This window comes from Mus caroli, chromosome 13 (genome assembly GCF_900094665.2).
Source record: "Mus caroli chromosome 13, CAROLI_EIJ_v1.1, whole genome shotgun sequence".
In the NCBI taxonomy this organism is placed as follows: domain Eukaryota; kingdom Metazoa; phylum Chordata; class Mammalia; order Rodentia; family Muridae; genus Mus; species Mus caroli.
This window is the reverse complement of record NC_034582.1, coordinates 63632541-63655970: the sequence shown is the minus strand read 5'-3', so window position 1 is coordinate 63655970 and position 23430 is coordinate 63632541. Positions and strand designations below refer to the sequence as shown.

The 23430-nt window shown below is 41.6% G+C and overlaps 1 protein-coding gene across 1 annotated transcript in view; it reads left to right on the top strand.

Annotated features, from left to right (window-relative positions):
• The window catches only part of Adcy2 (adenylate cyclase 2), a 389152-nt gene that overhangs the window by 108973 nt on the left and 256749 nt on the right, over nt 1-23430 (top strand). The window contains exon 3 of the mRNA XM_021179908.2: nt 5003-5164. Within this exon, the coding sequence (XP_021035567.1) occupies nt 5003-5164 (162 nt within the window). The remainder of the gene's footprint in view (nt 1-5002; nt 5165-23430) is intronic.

Below are 23430 nucleotides of genomic sequence, written 5' to 3'. Positions count from 1 at the left end.
CTGCGCTCCTGCTACCCTGGCGCTGATCCAGCCGGATGAGGCCTGTGGTCCTACTCAGGCCGGTTTCTGCTTCCCTAACTAATGCAGTCTCAGGTCCCGTGCCCACTCCTACTTTTTTAAAATCCCTTTTTGCAAGCTTGTATTGCTAGGAGCACAAAGCACTGGGCAGAAAGAGGTGTTTTTTTTTTTCCTCCTTAGCTGGTGTATCCTAAAGCAACATGTTTCCTCATGAACTTGAAAGTGACAATCCCTCTGGGCTGACTTCTGGAAACCCCAAAGTACATGGGCATCCCCAAAAGTCTCAACTGTCAGGCTGACTACACAAAGCCTATGCCATTTCTTCCCTTTTGTTGATTAACAGTAGTTTCATGACTCCAGTCCTGGGAAGTCTTTCATGTAGGATTCAGGGATTACAGGGATTGGATCAGAGAGAAGGTGCCATGGTAGGCACTGCAGCCTACATTCCCTGTGAGCAGGGGCTGCTCCCCGATTTACTGCAGCTGCCTGCTATGGGAATCTGGCCAGTATCTGTCTAATAGAGAGCTGAAGGGGTTTTTTGTTTTTTGTTTTCTTTTTATGTAATTGATTCATTAAATAGAAAAAATGTGAATTCAGAAATCAACATGTTTATAGTTAATGGTGAAGCTAATTATACCAAAGAGGACAGTGAACTGTTTTAGAAATGCATTTTGTGAGGTGCTTTTGAGGAAGATGAGCTTGTGCCACACTAACATGTATAATAGACATTTTGTAAAGACAACAAAATGTACGAAGCAGTTCCCACATTGGGTGCAGCCCTGAACACTGCAGTCTTGGCTCTTAGTAAATGAAGGTGTGCTGTTAAAGTACCATTATCCTTCACTGTGTATGGGGGGGCATTAATCTATAAATAGGAACTATAAACATGATGAGTGAAGTTGGTGAGGAGCACTAGATGTGTGGATGGAAAAGAACTTGTCATGTCATGCAGAGTTCTTAGGGCAGACCAGAGAAGGCCATCATCTAAGAAAGAAAAGCCATAGATCTCTACACTCAGAAGCACATGCTTTGCAGTATTATCTGGATAAGGGAAAATAGAATTTCGAAGCAAGGTAGATCAGAGGACACATATTAAAGTCAGTTCATGGGTACTTGCCTTGCTAGGGATGATCAGCACTCAGGGAAAGCAAATGCCATAAGTGGCAATATGCAAATTACCTTAGAATGTCATGAACTAGTGAAAGCAATATAGTCACATCTATAGATTTGTGCCACAAAATATGTGTTTTAAAAAGCAAACTGATCATATAAAAGTAATCCACTTTTATAAGTATAACGTTAACGTGACAGAGGAGGGATATGAGGCCTTGGTATGGATTTAGACCAGCTGAGCTCTGCTTATTGACTTGGGAGCTAATACTACAAATACGCATCAGGTTTTTGCATAACTACAGGTCACTATGGGTCAGCTGAGACCTTCTATCCTCACTTCCTGACATATACTAGAGGAGTTCCAACACTGTCATTTTATGACTGCCAGGGAGAAAAGGTGACAAGATATATCATGCACCATTTATTTTTCTACTTTGAGAGGACACACTAGTTGTGTTTATGCTTCAGAGACACTTATGAAACTTCCCCTAACTGAGAAGAAAACGGTGGCAGGAAGTTGAACTGGTTGTCCCGAAACATGAAGACAGGAATTGAGTGGATACAAACAAGAAAGGATTCACTCAGCGGTCAGAGGTCAGAAGAGGGAGAGAGTGTGTTATATAAATTATATTCTTGCCAGGTGGAAAGGCCCTGAGACAGTGTCATGGATGTAAGGCAGAACAACAGATACCAGGAATGTAGCAAGGAAGTTCAAAGCCAGAAGAGAACATGGCTAAGGATAAGCTTTGGTGGTATGTGCCTTCCTGATTGGAAACTGGGCCATCACCAGATAAAGTGAGGTGGGTACAAAAGGAATAGGTCAGTGAGCAGAGAGAAAAGCTCTGAGAGCTAGAGAGAAGTGGAAAATGAAAGTCAGGAAGACGTGTGTGTCTTGTAGAGGTTCAGTGAGAACGCGTACTTGTGACCCCTTTACTGACATGAACATGGCCACTTCAGATACTCTCACCTGCTTTTCCTGCAGTCTTGAGAACAGTGGTCTTGCTTTGATTTTGAGGCTCTTGTCCCACACAGAGAGAAAAGTACAGCTAAGAGGAATCTCATGTCCCCATGGTAACATGGAAACCCTAGAGACTGTAAGAGAAGTTTCTGGAGCATTTTACCCAACATGGTTTTAGATGCTCCAGAGTCATTTACATAAGGCGCTCTTTGGAGTTAGAAAATAGACCTAATGATCTGAAAACCTTTTGAGATTAATAAGGTGTAAAGACCATTCCTCCAAGAAGACTTAAACTTGACTTCCATTGGCCAAGTCACACTGGCAGGTACAACACAGGGGTCTCTGCCTGAACTCTTGAGCACCAACACTGGAACCCTGGGCTTAATTTGTTGCAATTGCTTACCTCAACTTTGGAAACTTAATCGTGCTAGGTTAGCCCTCAGTAAATGCTTGCAAAGGTTAGTAATTGACTTAAAACATGGTGATTGGTTCCCTGAATATTTTCTTCATATTCTGGCCTAAGGGAGGCTTCCTGAGGGAGGCAATCCTGTTCTGTCTGGACAGATCATTGCTCACTGCACAAAGTGCCCCTGAAAGCAGTGCTGGGTCTCATCCGCACACAGAACAGGAAAAACAAATGTGTGTCATGCTGACTGCTAGTGCTCTGCTGAAAGCAACATCTCCATAGTCTTTTATTTTGAAGAGGCAAAAGAAAAAAAAAAAACATGTTTGCTAGAAAAAGTATGGCTATGTTAATCTGCTCACCCACATTTTTTATCCTGACAGCCCATATAAATATAGCTTGAAGGGGAGGAAGTGGGGGCTTGAAGCAGATGGCCCACACCAAACTCAGGCTTCCCGAGGACTTCTGGTCACTTTGCCCACCCACGATGGCTTTCTCCTTGGCTGTCATTCCAGGATGACAGAACTTGCAGCAAATAGAGAAGATGATTTAGAGCCCATTTCATTGTCTCTTCAGAGTGGGGCTGGGTAGGAAGGATGGTCCTTCTCTCAGCCATGAAGACAGCTGGCATGCATGACAGACTCATCCCCTCAGTTGTAACGGCTCAGAGCTGTGATCGAGCCTCCTCTCCTCATTCTGTAGGAGATGCTGCCCCCTCAGAGGAACCCATGCATTTTTTTTGAGGAATGAATGGATGTCCTTCTTAGAATGTCCTGAAGAAAATAAAAGGACACGTTTTAGGAGTTCACAGTTATTTTTAGGCTGTAAACGTCTTGTTTTCTGTGTAGTCTTCCAAGTATGACGGTAATACAAAGACAGCTTGTAAAGTGCCATCCTGGAACCATAGCATGGAAGTAGACAAGACCTTTATGTTGTAAATGTGCAGAATTGGCAAGAGAAGATGAAGCCCGCCACTCTCTGGGCTGCATTGTCTTGAGTCTGTGAGCAGCAGAGCCTGGTGGTCATTCACACTTGGACACTCAAAGAAAACACTCACTAGAACAGCTGTGGTGATCTGTCCATGTCCACACAGCTGACCAGGTCTCTGTGTCCTCTTCTCATGGTGTAGATGACTGTGGTCACATGCCTTTCTCCTCCCCTGAGGCCTATGACCTCAGGTTCTCTTGCTATAGTTACCACATGCTTATATTCTCTCTTGCTCCTCTGTCTCTGGCTCATTTGCAATGAAAAAAAAAATGTTCTCATTTTATTACCTAGTAAGCATTTTCATTTCCATTCTCAAAATTTCTCTAAGTGGTTTCATATTGATTTTTTTATAAAAGTGAAACTCATAAAATATAAGTTAGCCATTTTACAGTGAAGAATACAGAGACCTTCAGTACATTCTCAGTATTGGGCAATGGACATCTCTGTCCAACTCAAATGCCTTCCCATCACCCAAGGGAAGTCTACAATTGCTATGCAATCTCTGTGCTTCTACTGCCCCACAGGCCTGCTCACAGACCTTGCCAACCAGGTCATCAGCATCTGCTTCCTGTCTCTGGATTTACTAACTACACATAGTCTATATAAAGGGAATCTTACAATGTGGAGCCTTTGAGGTTCTTCCACATTGTATCGTATATCAAAGCTTTAATCCATGTTATTCGTGAATCACATTCTGGTGTGCAGATATGACAGGTGATGTCCACCCACTGCTGGGTATCTGTGTTCCCATCTTTTAACTGATATGCAAATCCTATGATTAAAATGTACATGCATATATTTAAAGTACCATTCTAAGGAGTGAAACCATAGGATCAGAGGGTCGTTCTGTGTTTAATCTCTTTGCCAGGGAGCACTAACCTGTTCCACTACAGCGGGACCATCTGCACCCAAGCACCTTTGCTAACTCAGAAGCAACGACTCCAAGCCTCAGGGATGTGAGACCAGCTTTGCTCTTTCACACAAGTGCCCCCAAGCTCAGTCTCATGTATGCAGTAGTTTGTTTGCTAAAATTTGAAGTCCCACACAAGAAACCGTTTCCCCATTACAATGTCAAGCTACTTTTTTCTCCCCTCTCCCTTTTAATCTGTGTATACGCATATCTGTGCATGTGCTACAACAAATATGGCGGAAAGAGAACAATCTCAGGTGTTGTTTTCCTCCTTCCGCCCTGACACAGGGTTTGAGCATTTGTTTCGACGACCCTCGTGGGTCTAGCTGCCCTGCAAGCTCTTGGATATCTTCTAAGTGTCTGCTTCCTATCTTTCCACAGGAGCCTGTGACTAACACACCCAGATTTATGTGGTTCCAGGGATTCAGCCTCGGGTGCTTGCATTTCCACTGCCAATGCTTCCTGCACTAGGCTTGTTATAATTCAGTGCATTTGTTCAACTCTATATTGTGATGAGGCCATTTCTCAAATGACTGTGTTGTTGTCTTCGGCCTCCTTTAATGGTAACTGAGCCGGGATTTTCTGACGCTCCATTGTTTTCTTCCCTCCACAGGTGTCATTCTTCCTCTTCATCATCTTCGTGGTATACACTATGCTTCCCTTCAACATGAGGGATGCCATCATTGCGAGCGTCCTCACCTCTTCATCTCATACGATAGTGCTGAGCGTCTACCTGTCTGCAACACCAGGGGCCAAGGAGCACCTGTTCTGGCAGGTGAGTGTCCTTCCTCATGGGAGCCACTGGCCTTTCAGAGCTCTTCCTAGCATCGGTTGGAGCTGCCAGGGTGGGTTTGTTGGCTGCTCCTTGACATGGTCTGCAAGGGCTGCTGAGCCTTGTCCTCCTCCACCAGGGTCAATAGTCACTTAGCCATTAGCAGCAATGAGAAAATGTTCACAGAATAATTGTGTGTGTGTGTGAGTGTATATACACTCACACACACACACACATACCATTTTGCTGATTGCTGAGTAGTGATATAATTTTGGAAGCAAAGGTATGCATTGGAATCTTATTATAGATTATAATTTTTAGGACTCTTATTTTTAGTATGAAACATCATATAATTAGAAGCATAAATCACCCCCAACATCTCTCTTTACAGAGTATTGGGGGGAAAAACACTTCAATTTCTCAGTCTTTTGCCAAATCTATGAGCATTAAAAAGCAGGGTTTTTAAAATGCTACAGCGGCAAATTTGTGCCTTGCTCATAAGTGATATTTCAAGAAGCTGTTCTATTTAATTAGTTAAAAGCATTTTAAAAGCTATTTGATTCCCTTTACGTGTATCCATAAACATGAGAGTTGGCGATTTGGAGTTCTTCCTAACAGTGTCCTTTTTTATGAGAAAAAAAAATGTATGTTTTATTTTGCTGTCTTGGGGTAGTCACAACAAATATCTCCACAGTATAAAATGTACTAGGTATACAAGTTTCAGTGTGATGAGCACTGTGCCCATAGATGGGATCATTTAATTCTGGGGCATGATGGAATTAAACCAGAGCCTTGGAATGCTGTGTATTCCTCTTAGTGCTGAGCTGCATCCTGACTAAAAAAAGGGGAGGTTGAGATATAGCCAATGTGACGTCTGTGGAGGGAGAGAAACTAGGTGGGTGTTCATGGGGTGAATACATATGACTAACTTCTTGGTAGTCAGGAAGAAGAGGCAGTGAAGAAGGGTCTGGGGGACAAGTATATCTTCAAAGGCATGCCCTCATGCCCACTGTGACCTGCTAACTCTGAGAAGCCACACCCCCTAACAGCCCATCCACCCTTGAACCAATCCGTGGTTTAATACATTCATGAAGTTACAGTACTCTTTACCCATTCACCTGTGCTCTGCTGTTTTGAAACCCATCCTTCAATACAAGAGCGTTTGAGGTCATTATGAAACCCAGGGTATAATAGCATCCTCTGTCTGCAGTGAGAGCAAAGGTGATAGTCTCCAGCTTTACACTGTGTACTGTCTGTACCACCTGACGAACGGAGGCCAGCCAGCACTTATTCAAATGGATGAAGATGAAGTATAGCCCTTTGGAGTGTCGGATGGTGTACTAGCTAGTTTGTGTGTCAACTTGGCACATGCTGGAGTTATCACAGAGAAAGGAGTCTCCCTTGAGGAAATGCCTCCATGAGATTAAGCTGTAAGGCATTTTCTAAATTCGTGATCAAGGGTGGGAAGGCCCAGCCCATTGTGGGTGGTGCCATCTCTGGTCTGGTAGTCCTGGGTTCTAGAAGAAAGCAAGTTGAGCAAGACAGAGGAAGCAAGTCAGTAGGTAACATCCCTCCATGGCCTCTGCATCAGCTCCTGCCTCCAGGTTCCTGCTCTGTGTGAGTTTGAGTCCTGACTTTCTTTGGTGATGAACAGCAATGTGGAAGTATAGGCTGAATAAACCCTTTCCTCCCCCAACTTGCTTCTTGGTCTTGATGTTTTGTGCAGGAATACAAACCCTGACTAAGACAGATGGGCAAAAAACAAACAAACAAAAGACTTGATTATTTATCAGAGCAGTTTACATACCTGTCACTATAAATGTTGTCTGTGAGACATAAAACTTGTTCCTCTCATTATCTGTGCCCTTTAACTAATATCTTCCCTCTTTCCAAAAACCCAAACTCCATACAACTCCCATGGCATTCAAGGGAAAGATGATCCTATGGGGGCCTGAAAGAGTTCCAGAAACTCCTGTGTGCAGGTTCCACCCACGTTTGCTCCTCCTCTCTGCATTTCATGCTGCCCTCCACACCCCTGAGAGATTTCCACTTTCTCCTATCAATGGTCATACCATGCTGACTGCTAGCACCAGGAAGCTCAGCTTCCTCAGTGAGTAGCTGTGTGCAGTAACAAGTATAGAATCCATTCAGCCCATTAACATTCTGGGTACAACTGTGGAAAAGCTTTCTTCATGCTCACACTGGCAGCAAGTCCCTCGGATGTTTCATGCTTTGTGGCAGCTGTGTGATGGAGGTTTCCACTGGGTACACACTTTCTAATTTTTTCTGCTTCCTTCATGAGGAAATGAAGTATTCTATCTTGGGACAGAGGCTTTAATTGCTCTTATAGCAATAAAACAATTATATAAAGAGGGATAGGCAATGCTTTATGAAGAAGTAGGTGTGTTTCAGGTCATTGCATTTTGTATTGAATTGTTTTTTGATGCATTGTTATCTTTATTATTGAAAGAAATTGAAAAGAGATTAGTATACATCGTTTTTACTCTTTTCTAGAAACTAGTAGGAAAATATGCTGGCTTGCAGCCAGAGGTAAGATAAATGTGGAATTATATAAATGACTTTAATATTTAATATATGCTTAATGCTATAGTATTTCATTTAAAGATAACATTGGAGAGAAACAAAGACCCTGTAGTCAATTTCTGATGTCTTCAATAACTCCATGATTCCAAGAGCCAACAAGGCATAATGCAGTAATGGATTCAGAAGGGGGGTTGTGCAGTGTACAGAGCCAAGCATTAGATGGAACAAGGGACGTCTTATGGAAGAGTTGGGGGAAGGATTGAGGAACCCAGAAGGGATAGAGACTCCACAAGAAGATGCAGTCAGCTAACCTGGACCCTTAAAGGCTCCCAGAGACTGAACCACCAACTAAAGAGCATACATGGGCTGGACCTAGACTTCCTGCATATATGTTGCAGAGACATACCTTGGTCTTCATGCAGGTCCCCCAACAACTGAAGTTGGTGTATACTCTGACTCTGTTGCCTACCTGTGGATCCTATTACCCTAACTGGGATGCCTTGTCTGGCCTCAATGGGAGAGGATGCACCTAGTCCTGCAGTGACATGAGTTGCCAGGATGGGATGGTACTCCGGATGGGGAGCACCACCCTCTCAGAAATGAAGGGAAGGGGCCATGATGGGTGGGGTAATTAGAGAGGGGAAAGAGGGTGTTGCTATTGAGATGCAAAGTAAATAAATAAATTAATTAATGGAAAATGTGTTTTTAAGAGATGGGTTCATGTTTATGGTATGAAGGATATGCTTTATTATGCTTGGCCACTGCTGGAAATATAAGCTAAAATTACCATTGGATTGTGGGTAAAGAAAAACACTTCCTTGGATTCTTTTGATACATAGTACTTATAAATTAGAATGCTGTACATTTGCTGGTTAGATCACTATGGTGTCTTGTTCAGAAAAAATATTATGTAAAATGTAGGATACTGATCAAGTGTAAAGAAAGGTTTTGAGTCCTGGATGGGTACTGCTCTGACTCTAAGCCACCATTTCTCAACCTGTGAATCAGGAAGAACCATTTTACAGGTGTCACCAAAGACCACTGGGAACCAGATGTTTACATTACAATTCATAACCATAGCAAAATTACAGTTATGAAGTATTTAGGAACTAACTTTATGGCTGGGGATCACCACAACATGAGGAACTGTTAAAGGACCACAGCATTGGGACAGTCGAGAATCACTGCACTAAGCCATTAGAAGAGGTGAAAATCTGCTTAGTCCATATCCATTCTAGGAATTTTGTATTATGGTGCCTCTATGACATGGGGAAATCTACTGAGGTCATGTCTGTCGTGTCTGTTGAGTGAAATACTGACTGAAGAGCAATCCACTCCTCTTCCATGCTTCCTATCAGAATTAAATGCTCTTAGGAAATTCATCTAGTCAGCATTTTCCTCAAATCATTCTCATGCCATGATAGAGGAAATTTACTTTATATATATATATATATATATATATATATATATATATATATATACATATATATGTACATGTATATATACACACACACATCTTGTTTGGCCTTAGCTATGCCTAAAATTAAGGATCTCTACTTCTTTACATATTTCTGTATTCATTAATTTATTTTATTTACCAACATGGGGTCTCATGTATTCAGTTGGCCTTGAACTCTCCATAGCTGAGAATGACCTTGAACTTCTCTTTCTCCTGCTTCCTACGTGTTGACATTAGAGGTGTATACCACAGGAAACAAGGTATCGTTGCATGCTCAGTCAGCACTCTGACAACTGAGTTGCAAACTCTATCCTCTGATTCTTTGTAGTGGAGAAAGTTTAGAGGTAACATTTAGGCATTGGGGACTTTTTGGTTTTGTTTGGTTTTGCTATTGGGATGTCAGCATCATATCAATGTCAGGTCCACATATTGACAGCTGCATTTGTTGTTATACATACTACTATTAATATAGCTTTCTATTGCTGTAATAAAATGTCCTTAACAATCAAGTTAGAGGAGAAATGGTTTATTTTGGCTTACAGTCCCAACAGAGATATGGTCCGCCATAATGGAAAAGACACAGCAGTAGGACTTTAAGGCCAGCCTGGCAGTTAGGAAGCTGCTGGTCACATTCATCCAGCACATATGTGTGGTTTTTTGACCAATAGTTGCAAAAATAATAGCTTCTATGATTCTTAATCTTCTTGTAAAGCCAGTCTCCCACATCAGACACCACCATGCCCAGCTTCCTCTCTACAGACCTGTATACTCTGCAGGATCTAAGGATCTATCCATGTAAGGCTGCCACTACACCTGCAGTATCTAGGAGAGAAGGAAGAAGCAAGGATGGACAGGAGAAGAGACAGGACAAAGAAGCAACAAATTTTGAACGTATCACTGTTTGTGGGGGAGGAAGAGAAGAGTTTCAATTGGTCACTAATTTACTCTGCTTGGGAATATGTTCTTGTAGTTTTTTTCTTTTTCTTTTTTTTCAATTTAAATGTATGATTTATTTCTAGAAAATTATTATAAGGATGGAGAATGGGTTTTTCCATATTTATATTTATTAAATAATTTTATATATTACCTATAAATATGAATTAATTTTTTTCTTTTTCTTTTCCTACTGTGTTTCAAATATTTTTTTCTTTTTTTATGAATGTTTATGGAACCTGTGATTATGACCATATTCTAGACTTCCAAAATAAAGATAGGAAGGAACTACAAAGCAGCAGGCACCTGAGCAAAAGTTCTTACATTTCCCACCTATGAATGCTTATTTTTACATGCTCACTTTAGTAAAACTACCATAACCTTCTAGCATTTCACAATTGACTAGAAAACAATTCTACTGTTACTTGTTGGATACTAAGTGTTTGGTTATAATTCCTAAAACATGAAAACAACAAGTCATTTTTGCTTACCTTTAAACCAAAGTAAGCAAATGAAGTCAGGAAAGGCAAGATGGGACAACCATTCCCCTGTTAGCTGGCTGCATCCTGACTGAGTCTGAGGAGTGGACGGGTAAGCAGCCAATGAAAGAAGGGAAGACTGGAGTCTTGCCTCACAGCCAAAAGTAGTGGTCCAACACTGAAGCTTGTGCTGTGAGCACTCTTGAATCTTAAATATGTATTTTGCCTTTCCATTTTCTTCACTTTTAGAGGTCCTCATGACAGTTCCCACAATACCTAAGCAACTTCAAGAAATCTTCAGGCATCCCTATCTATGCACCACGGCTACATTTTGTATTTGAATTTTAGTCACTCTTATTGAATCTTTACTTCCTTGGCATTCACAGCCCATTCTGAATTTTCATTTCATATATCTTCCCCTTTCCCTTGGGAGAGGGGGGAAATTTGAATATAGATTTATTTAAGTAAGTCGGTTATATGAGAATCCATATTTATGAAAAAAGATGAGCTAAGGACTGCTTATTGGTTTGTAACAGGATTACTCAGATATCAGGGAAATTGGTACAGGAATCTTTGACACTGTGGAAGCTTTAATATATTTAAGTTGTGAAAACGTAGAGCGTTTTCACTGCATCTAATGTGAACAATTGTCTGTGGCGAGTCTGGAATCAATGGCAATGTGGATTTGTTTTGTAACTGAGATGAAGTGTAATTCAGGAAGTGTCTATTGGTGTCTGGAATTAAATTGCATTTGAGGTCTAATCTGAGCAGCTCAAAGGAAAAACAGCAGGTTACCAGCTGCCCAGTTTCTGGTGTGGAGGAGACTAATTACCAGGAATTTGGATCTCTGTCCTCCTTTTTGTTTTCAAAAAGAAGTACCAAATATTATCTTTCCACAAGGAAAAAATATTCTTTATATTACAAAGGTATGGATTGAGTCTAATTCATATCTTGTTTTAGTAAATGGTTGCTTATGTGATCTGAAGGCATTTGGTTTTGGAAGAAGAGGGGGATTGGAATAGGGAAGAAGAGAAAATAGGTGTGTTTTGTGAAAAAGTAGGTCATGCGAATAAAGTTGGGAGCAAATGTGAGAACAAATCTCGTTTTCTTTTCTTCTCTTCCCTCTTCCTCCCCACTCCACCCTCATGGCACTGCTTTGGCTAAAGACAAGTTCCACCTTGGCCAATGGGGGAGACAGAAAAAGTGAGCAACAGTAACTCCGACATCAGAGCATAAAAATCACACTAAAAATGTTCCAGCAATTTCTAGAGTGAAAACCCAAGAGTTTGAGGCCAGATTTCATGTTTGTAGTTAGCAGCCTATTTTAGAATGAGGTCTACATTTGTTCTTCTACCAATTGTCCCTAAGGTCTTTATGTATCATGTGTGTGTGTGTGTGTGTGTGTGTGTGTGTGTGTGTGTGTGTGTGTGTGTTGTGGGACAGAACACTGTCCTGTTCTTAAAGATTTGATAAAGGGTGCATGAAAGATGGATTTCCTGAAAAATAAAGCAAGATTGTAATTTGTGAACCATGTCTATCCTGCTACTGGTTTTAGCATTTGGACTGTGCAACTTCCATTCTTTAAGAGAATGATTCTCTGCACACAAGTTATACTGACAGTTCTATCAGAATTTGCTCTTCACCATTCACTGGCATTTTATTTGACAAGCCTGGAGTGATTTTCCTCCCATCTCCACTAATTCATGTGTCTTTGGTTTGTCCCTTGTAAATATCTACAGCTCTGATAATTCCAAAGGTTTGCTTTAAGTGGAGGAAGATTGTGATGTACTCTGACTTGTGATATTCACTGAAACCTTGGTCATTATTCTTTGAAACACACAGAAGGGAATGTGAAGATGAGAATTGTCAGTAAGGGCTCATATGTTTCTCCCCTTCTTCTGTGAAGCTGAACACAGAATGAAGCTTTTGTTATATGTATTAATCTTTTGTCCTTGGGGGGTGGGGAACTGCAATAATCATGAGGAGTCCTCTCTAGAGTTGAACATGACTCTTGAGGGTAGTTTGGAAAGACAGAGTTGTGTCTGAGCCTAATGAACTAAAGAAATGGAGACAATTGGAAGAGGAAGAGGAAGAGGAAGAGGAAGAGGAAGAGGAAGAAGAAGAAGAGGAAGAGGAAGAAGAAGCAGAAGCAGGATGAGGAGGAAGAGGAACAGGAGGAGGAGAAGAAAGAGGAGGAAGAGGAGGAGGAGGAAGAGGAGAAGAAGAAGAACAACAAGAACAAGAACAAGAACAAGAACAAGAACAAGAACAAGAACAAGAACAAGAACAAGGAGAAGAAAAAGATGAAGAACAAGAACAAGAAGAACAAGAAGATGGTAGCCCTTGCCCCTGACTGACCATGTTGTAGGGATGCATTCAACCCATTTTATTCAGTGAAAGACAGAGTAGATAGTTAGATCATTCATTCCAACGGCAGCAGAAATGATGAAGCAAGGAAATAAAAAATAATTAACTGAACCAAGCACATAGCACTTAAAACATCAAGGATTGGTAATAATGGCTTATTGGTAGATATACAACATTCCCAATATATACAGTAATTTGGATAGGCCGATGACAGAGGGAGCTATCAGAAAATGAGAAAACCTATCCTCAACTTCACATCTCCTGAGAGATGAGAGACCTTGGTGGAGAGACTCAAGGCTTGGGTTCACCATTGCTGAAATTCCTCTCTGAGGTTCATTAACATTTTGAAATAACAAGGAGCATAGGACCTGGGCAGAAAAAGCTTCATGATATCAGGAAGTTTCTGGGTTTAGGTCTCACTTCTGCCTTAAACCTGTGTGTGGTGGATATGCAGGTGATACACCCAAATTCTCCCTCCAGCCTATTATACACTTCCTTTCCTCTCCTTCAGTCTTGGTGCTAGGGAACTGTTAGTAAACTCAAATCTCTGGTTCAGAGTATTGTATGTATCGGCAATAAGAGAAAAATGCTGATTCACTTCCATATAGGGCACTGATCACATACCAGAGAAAGACCACCCAGTTCCAGCTTTGTGAACTAATGAAATCACTAGGGTTACTCCCAGGAACATGGATGTTATTTACAGGAGCAGCTGCATCACCAAAAAGCATATAGATAATAACTCACAAAAGTAACATCAATGGGCTTCCTTATGGAACATGTAGGAAGTTGCATCATAGAAGAGTCTCTTCTCACTAGCAGTTATTTGCGGCACATACAACCGTAGGCAGGGGACATGTGAACCTTGTAAGTTTTATGAACTTCCTACAGCAGGTAAGTTTCATGAGCTACCCAAGTAGTATGAGCCTCTGTTGTCACCTGGACAGTATCAACAGAAATGGCTAATGAGGTGGTATGGCTGCTGGCCTTGGTGCTGAGTACATAGGCTATTGTATTCGTTGCTTTTTGCAGTGCTGTGATCACAATACTTGGCAGAATCATGTTATTTCAGGGAGTTTCAGGGAATCTGTCTATCATGAAAACAGGGGAGGCATAGTGTTTTTCTTGGTAAGAAGAGTGTATGGCACCAGGAAGCAAAGAGCACACCCTCGTCAAAGGCTTAGCTGTGACTTTTAAAGGCCTGTCCCAACAAACCTCTTTTGGCCAGCTAGGCTCAAATCTCCTAAACATTCCACAACTTCCCAAGGTAACTCTGTCACCTGACTTCCAGGTACTGGATGTCCAAGCCTATGAAAAATTTCAGATTCCAATAATAACAATGGCAGATACTGTATATAAACAGCCCACTATCAAGCCAGGGTAGTATTTAGCTCTCAATAAATAGCAATAGCAATAATACTGTAGTTTTACTTAGTTTATATGGTTTCACAGACTTTAAGAGAAATGAAACATAAAAATACTCTGGGCAATCAAGTCACAGTCAAAGCTGAATAGGGAAGGAGGTGGGTCTCACATGTGTGAGACACTCTGAGCTGAAGTCTGGTTTTGATTATCCATTCTGTAGTGTGCTCTCCTCAGATCCAAGATGGCAAGCTTCATGCAACTTGGGTTTTCCAAGTCCACACCTCACTGACAAGAAGTCTGCTAATCCCCAAGAATCTGAACTCCTCTGGGTTCTGACAGCATGACTTTGGAAACCCTCAGGAACAGCTTCACAAATGAACATCTGTAGGTGGCACAAAAGCATCAGTGCCGGAGTGAATGCATAGAGACTGACTTGCCAGTGGGGTGGCGTGGACCCCCTTTGGCATTTTTTTCTGAAGTTCTTAATTCCTAAGAAGCTCACTGCATCTTTCAACCAACCTGGAGGAAGGTTGCTTTCTCCTCATGCTCTCCAGCCCTGTGGTACCCTGCTTAGAGAGACTCGACACTCTGAATCCTGGTGTATAGTCTTGAGGTCAGGCAATGGCTTCTTTCTGCATCTCTCCCACCACTGCCAGCTAAGATACAGCATCATTTCCCAAGGGCCACTGCAACATAATCGCTACAAATGCCAGTTCTTGAAGTTAGAAATCCATAAAACCTCACGCTTATTCTCCCATAGACACAAAAAACAAAGCATTGGTAGGTTCTGTCACCTCTAGAGACTCAGAATGAAAATCTATTTATGTGAGTGTTCTTGCATCCAGTGGGGATCAGTTGTTCATTAGACTCGGGCTCCATGAATCTATGCCTCTTCACATGCTATTTCTTCTCTGCATCTTCATTTCTTCTGCGTCTCATGAGGATAGTGGCTATACCAGTAGGACCCATCCAAAATCAAGAATGTTCTAATCACAACTTCTGTGGTTTGATCTAAAAAAAATTCTTATTTTCCCCAAATTGTATACTGAATGCATGCTTAGTATTATACATACATACATACATCTACTAGGTGTACTAGTATGTGTGTGTGTGCACACGCACACCACCACTCATGACCTTTCTTGGTGTCTATAGATCTTTCTCCTTTGACCTGCTTTCTCCAGACAAACAGTAATGGCATTGTCAAGTGGATCACTTTACAATTCAAATTCCTCATTCTCTTTCAGCTGGTGTTCAGGCTACCTCTAGGAGAAAAACATCCAGCCTCAAGACTGTGAGGTAGACCATCTGGTTTAACATTTAGTTTAGTAGGGCGGATTTTCTTCTAAACAGAGATTAGCTTCAGGGTTAAGCCAAGAGAAGTTTATAATTGGAAGGAAGGAATCATTTTCTTTTATTTGCAGATGGTTTTATCCCTCGCCTTTTCTTTAAAGAAGGAATCTTGAACTGTTACCAAAACACTTGTGTACCCAGTGTGGGCAAGACTCTACAATTCCCTACTTCCATAGTGTTGAATAAACCTTGGGAATCTATAATTATCCCTATGGAGATATACTATGCTAATCCTTAATTTTCTACCTGTTTTTTTTTTTGGCTGGAGAGTTATTGAGGAATTTGCATCTGTCTTGAGAATGGCAAAAGTAAACATCCCATCACTGCCCTTGGCTCTGCATGATTTTCTCATTCACAAACTTTAAACTACAGTGCTTAGTGCATTAGCTTAGACTGGGTTAGATTTAATGAGATACCATCTTCTATTTTTCCTGTAAAGATGTTTCCGCTTATCTACTCTCTCCACAGATGTTTGTTTTGGTAAAATATATTCTCTTATAAATACCAACTTCTCATTCCAAATTGAGGAATCTATTAATGAATTCATTTTTTATATTTCTATTTATTTTTCCCTGGCTAGAGACTTCTTCATGAATCTCTTGTCCGTATTCCAACTTTAGATCCATCCAGATAACATTTTGATTATTTTATTGCTCCAAATAGGGAATTTTGGATGTACACATTATTTTGTTGCTTTCCAGTTTATGTTATTTTATTTTGTGTTTTTCTTCATGATTATCTCAGTTTTCCTTTGCTTTGTTTTGTGTTAAATAACTCATATTTTTCGCAACTATATAATTACAAAACTCATAGTCTTTGATAGGCCCCTTAACATCTTTCTACATAGTTTAAACTTCATTTGCATTTCCTGTTTTGCTTAGAAAAACTTTTGTTGTTGGTTGTAGTGATGGGTTTTTTGACAATATGCCTTTTTGTTGTGTGTAATTTTCACATTTATCACCGATTATAGTTTTATTGCCTTAAAGGTTAGAGATGGTGTCCTGCTTACTTTTAATGTATCCTCTTGAAAAAGAATTCTATTTAATTTTATTATTATAATTCATTATTATTATTCTATTAGTTTATTTGTATTTGTGTACATGGTATGAGTGTTTGAATGCAGGCATAGATGGGCCCTGTGCATGTATTGAAGGCAGGAGTCAGCTCTTTTCTTCTCTCTGGTTTTTGGGGGATGGAACTCACTATCAGGCTTGTGTGGCAAGGGCCTTTACCAAGTGGGAATACTCCCCACCCCCAGCAGCTCTGTTTCTGCTTCCAACATAGCCTATCTCTATGAGGTCCACACTGTCCATGTTGCTGCCACCAGCCCTCCTCATGGTCACAAATGCAATGGGGCACTTTGGGTGCTTGAACTACTGTCATCAGGACTTGAGTTCCAATCCCAGAATTCACAGTGGAAGGAAAGCACCAATTCCCAAGAGCTGGCTCCTGACTGCCACAGGTCATCATCATGGTTCACCATGGCCAGCTCAGATGCTCATGGTATCTAGATAAAGATCTCGGTATCAGTGTGCCTCACTCCTCACACCTTTCCTAGTTTGTCCCTGTGAGCCTTTGGGTTCAACTTTCACACACCCAAGTGAGGTCCTGAATAGCAAGGTTCCTTTTCCTGGATCTGCCTGTCAGCTCCTCCATGAATGTCCCCTTCTGTGTCTTTTCTTGGCCTACACTCTGTTGCCTGTCTGCCTTTGATACTCACTGCACTCTTTCATATTGAAAATATAAATGGCTTCTGTGTTTCCTGTTTCTTCTGTGTTCTATGTATTCTAGTTAATTCCCAGGCTGAGAAGATGTGATGTATTCTCCACGTGGTAAAATGCAAATATCTAGTTCTTAGAAACTTCTTAAAAATCTGCCTTGTGTTTTATGTCTGAGCCTCAAGCTAGAGCTCAAGACAGGGACCTGCGATGAGATAGAAGCTGCAGATGCTAACAGTGAGGGAGTTGTTTACAGTGTACACTATCTGAGATCCCAGTCCCAGGGTGATTTCCCCGAGTACTTTAATTCTATAGTTTAAAGTACTATATGGAGAGAACTCTTTCATTCTAATCTTTGAACATTCTTTTTTACATCTCTCCTTTTAGCACCATTCCCAGAAGACAAGCCTGCTTCTGTGTAGAAAAGAAGTAGAGTTAAGGTGGGGACAGAATCAGTACCCTGCCCTAAGTGGCCATTGGTAGATATGGATGTAGGGATGGAAGAGGAAGGAATGAGGTGTCCATACTCCACTCTTCCATAAAACCTGTTATCCATTTTGATTCTCATCTTTCATGGAACATAGCATATCAGAGGTCAGCATGTGTATGTGTCATTGTGTCTTCCTTGCTCACTTCTGCCACATATTCCATGGACCTTGGGAAGAACTCTCTGTGGCAGAACTTGGGTCTTTTACAAGTTCTTATGCTCCATCACTGAAGGTACATAGTAAATGTGTACACATGTAACTAAAGCCCTGAGATGTGGGACAATGGAGCTCACAAATGTCTAAACAGATGTAGAGACACAGCAGGTAATGTCTTCACTATTACAAGCCAAGGAAATGGATATTTCTCCCCTGTGATACTCACCCTCCTTAAGCATCTCTGCTGGCTGTTAAATATCTATCAGTTAGTTCTGGTATCCATTGAAGGTAATTCTGAAGAGTTTGTTACTTTTCTATTGACATGATAAAACACCATGATCAAGGGCGACTTATAAAAGAAAGAGTTTTAGTTGGGAGTATGGTTCCAAGGGTTAATGTCTATGATGGAGGCATGGTGGCATGGCTGGAGCAGCAGCTGAGAGCTCACATTTTGATCCACACTGGAAGTGGTAAGAGAGGTTTTAAGCCTCAAAGCTTGGCCCCATGATTCACCTTGTAGTGGTTTGGATGAGAATGGCTCCTATAGGCTCATGTGTTTGAATAAGATCCCTAATTGATGGAACTGTTTGGGAAGGGTTAGGAGGTGTGGCTTGTTGGATGAGGTATGTCATTATGGGGGCAGGGCTTTGAGGTATCAAAATCCCTTGCCATTCCCTAACAACCCTTCCTGCCTTATGGTTGTGCTTTAAGATGTGGGCTCATAGCTACTGTTCCAACACCGTACCTGCCCACTTGCTGCCATGCTACCCATCATGAGCCATAGGCTTTAACCCTCTGAAACCACAAGCCCTTAAACTCTTTAATAAGTTGCCTTGCTTGCATGCTTTATCACAGAAAGAGAATTTTCCCCGAATAGTTGGGAAAGTTTTCTACCAACTGAGAACCAAGTATTCAAACATATGAGACTCTGGAAGTGTACCGGCTAGTTTGTGTCAACTTGACACAGGCTGGAGTTATCACAGAGAAAGGAGCTTCAGTTGGGGAAATGCCTCCATGAGATCCAGATGTGAGATATTTTCTCAATTAGTGATCAGGGGGGAAAGGCCACTTGTGGGTGATACCATCTCTGGGCTGGCAGTCTTGGGTTCTATAAGAGAGTAGGCTGAGCAAGCCAGGGGAGGCAAGCCACTAAAGAATATCCCTCCATGGCTTCTGCATCAGCTCCTGCCTCCTGCCCTGCTTGAGTTCCAGTCCTGACTTCCTTGCTGATGAAAAGCAATGTGGAAGTGTAAACCAAATAAACCCTTTCCTCCCCAACTTGCTTCTTGGTCATGATGTTTGTGCAGGAATAGAAACCCTGACTAAGACAGGGAGTAACTCTCATTTGAATTGCCACAAAGGACAACAATCCAAACTTCCTCAGACGTTTATGTCACTAGCTTATTATCTTCAGGACAATCCAGATCTTTCCATGCAATTTAAATCATCTGAGTTCTACAAATGTACAATATTATAGAGTAACCAGAAGAAAGACACAAAGGTGATTGAAGAAATGGGATGTGTAAGTAGGATTTCAAGGATCTGGGATTGCTGGTCATTGGAAGAAAAAGGGAACTGAAATTGAACTTCCTTCATTGAGTTAACATGACCCATAGTAGGAAGAATGGCTGGAGGTTTACTTTCATATAGCCCTATAACTTCTATCTCTGGGCCAGTATTTTATCTACTTAGCCAGGCAGGAAACAACACTGGTTTAATGTCCTACATACACAGAGGCAGTTTCAGAATATTATTGCAGGAACTGGGCTCACCAATCTAGAGAAAATTGCCTTATGTTTCACTCAAAATACTGTCAGTGAAAGGCAGCCTCTATTAGACCTATTAATAAGGCAGAAGGAGATGGGTTTTATGAATATAGACCAGTCTCTCAGGCAGGCCTGAACCTTTAAGGGGATGCAGTCTTCTGGAGATGATCTAGACTCCAGTGAGGTGGATAATTTCATGGTGGCACTCCCAGTGAAAAGTATCCCCACATAACATCCCTTAAGGGGGCCAGAGCATCAGGCAAATGTTGAATTAAAATTGTGGGTGTTGGTGGAGATGTTGAGGTAACCTGGAATCCCAATACCTACCTGTGCAGGTGCAATGCATGGTAACCCCATTATCCCAACAAATGCTGGTGAGGTGTTTGATGGCAAGTGGAACAGGTGACTATCGCCATTTTGAATACCCTCCTCTTGGAATCTTTGTCAGACATCTTCAAGAACCACAGCTCATGTCTGCAATGCCTTGAAATTCCATGGGCCAGCCTAGCTTGGTTTGGTCTTGGCCCAGGAAAATGGGCTTTATTGGTGATACCTTTGATAATATAGAACTTAGGGGTCATCACTGGAGCCTTTCCAGCAAAAAAGTGGAAACACTGACAAGATACCAGTTAAACTGCATTCACTGCATGGCTTGACCTGTCTTCATCTTCTCTTCTCTCTTCCCTCTTGACCTTTCCCACCTTGGAAGTTTAACCTTTTTACCTCTAATTTTTCTAGCATGGGCCAGAGACCATGGACTTTACCTCCCAGTATGTGGCCAGCTGCTCCCAGAGTAGTCAGGGTCTCCACACCCTACTGGCCTAAAGTGGCCTTCAGTGGTATCTCTGCCATAAGCCAGGCATTTCTCATTCTTGTATGATTTGCAGGCATTAAAATCCCCCCTTGGACATCTTTCCCATTCTATGTCTGCTTTTCTGTTCATTTAATGGCTGCAAAGGCTGTTGTGGCATTGCCAATCAGCCATAAATTGTCTTATGCATAGACTTCCAAATTCATCTAAGGCTTTGACTTCCCTTCCTTGCTAGAGCTCTCTCCTGTGGGAAATTTCAAGGCTTCCGTGAACATAGGTGAAGAGACCAAGAAGCGGATAGGTTTCTTATTCTGGTGTTAAGGCACATTTTTACAGGAATATTACAAACTTCCTGAAGTTTATTTGGGGGCAAACTTGAAATTATGTTTTATTATTTAAAGGGTTTTAAATCTAATATTTATAACGTCTCAAAGTAAAGATTTCCATTTATGGCTGGCCTTCTGACTTGCATGTGGTTTACAAGTCGGTTGCTCTATACTTTCAAAGTTAAGTATATGCCTTCATTATCAGTCAGCCTACACTCCACAGGAACTTCAACAGGGGACCCCAAACTCAACTCAGTACTTCCCAGCTTGTGACTCTTTCATGTCTGTGAAAGGCAACACTACCTCTTCATTTCGCTCCTTCCCAGCTCATCATCCTCCCAACTGCTGGATCTTAGGCCGTTCCTCACTCTCCCTCCACCATGGCACTTTGTCTCCTCTCAGTCTTGCTGTGTGTCTGGGTACTTTCTTTCTGTCCAGGTCTTTGTAATAGCTCAGCCTCATTGCATGTCCACCTAAAGACCAGTCTATAACCATTTCAGTGCCTTCTTTTCCTTTTTAACCACTGGTAGAATAAAATAGTCTTTTGGGGCTGAGATAACAACAAGCCCTGTGTAATATATCCCCAATGGCCTTACAGCCTGTCCATCAACTCCTTGGCATAGGATCTGAGCTCCTTGTCAATCTTTCTGTTCTGTTACAGCTATTCTGCTCTCTATGGAGCATTCCAGCATTGACACTTAGCAGGTACTTAAGAGCAAGCTTAGGTGTCACCTGTTGGAAGTCCTCAGTGACTACAAGTATGTCCTGGGTACTTGGGTATCTGTGAGTGAGCTCTAACAGTAGGTCCACTTTCCTTTCTCTGCCACCCATGTTTCCCTGCAAGACCCTTCAGATTCAGGCTCCCAGAAGACATCACTGCTGGATCTATAAACCTCCTGTTTGTTGTATGTAGAATGTTGAGCTTATAGAACTTAGAAATATTACTTGCTTCCTATAGGAATGCATATAGAAGCTGCATTGTTCTGTAAAGTATAATTTTGCTAAATCTCACAGAACTGAAGCCACAGTTTCCTCTCGTTGCAGCAGCATGGTGTGTCATGGCAGAAACCTTCATCCTGGAGTTAAGAAAGCATGAGCCCAAAGCATGAGCCCAGGTCCTAGTTCATGATTGGGTCATGGCTTTAAGCAACAGGCTGTCTGTGTATAGCCCATTGCCCCACAATTCAGCTTCTCTATCCACCTGTGACCTGTGTGTGGAAGACGAAGAGCAACAGATTGGACTGGGGATGTGGGGATGTGTGGCCTTTGTCTGAGGGTGTGGTCACATGCCCACTGAGCAACAGCCCCTTATCAGGTTATAGCTTTACCATCCCACCACTTTCTCTGGCTTAGTTTTTACTAAAATACAAATATTGAGCTTTTAAAGTTATGAGAGAGCCACCATCCAAGATTTTTAGTTGGGAGAAAATATTTTGCATCTATCACAACATCTGTAGTCATTTCCTCCAGCAGTTAGGGAATGAATCATATTGTGTTTCACACTGCATTGTTCTATATCAAACAGAACAATTACAGTTAGAAGTCCAGCAACAAGTAAGATTACATTGTCTGAGAAGTAAGCATAGAGAGTAGTTTAATTTCTCCATGAAAATAAATTGTTTGTTTTGTTTTGAGACTGTGTCTGATGTAGCCCAGAGTGTCCTCAAATTCCCACGTAGCCAAGGGTAACCTGGAACTCTTGATCTCCCTACTTCCACTTTCCACATGCTGAGATTATAGGCAGCTCCACCACCATATCTGACTTCAAAACTAATTTATTAAACATTTTTCTAACTAAATTGTGGTTTTGTTACAAATTTTGAAATGTGTTAAAAGTTGATGTCAGTTCCCAGGTCATCATCCAGCAGAGATGTTTCAAGAAATTTCTACATCTCAGCACTTTCTATCAAAATGAGTGTGGTGTGATGTGGGTCTGTGAGTGAGGGGCAGGGTGTGGTGTGTGTGTGTGTGATATCTGGTGTGTGCATAAGGGGGGTGTTCATGTGTTCAAGCAGGCATGCCAAGACAGGTGTATGCAAGTCAGCAGACAATTTCAGGTATGGGCCCTGCCTTCTGCCTTGGTACCGACAGGCTCTGTCACTTCTCCTGTCTCCATTTCTTGTCTTGATACGGGGGCAGTTGGATTATTACTGTGTCTAGCTCTTAGGTGGGTTCTAGGGGCCTGAACTCAGGTCATTGGGCTTATGTAACTAGACCCATCCATAACTCTGTGGATAGGACTTAAAAAAAAAGAAAGAAAACCCGCAAATATCTGAACATCTACTCAGAGGTCTGTAAGCGACATGTGCCCAAGAATCAATGGGGGTAACCTTAGTGTGACTTACTATACTGGAGATATGGAACCTGAAGAGGCCACTTCTTGTATCTAGACTGGAATGTCAGTGGAATGAGAGGGATACCAACCAACCCACAAAACTTTCAATCCAAAATTGATCCTTTCTCTAAGAAATGCAGATGCGGGAGAGGGTGCCCAACTTGAGACC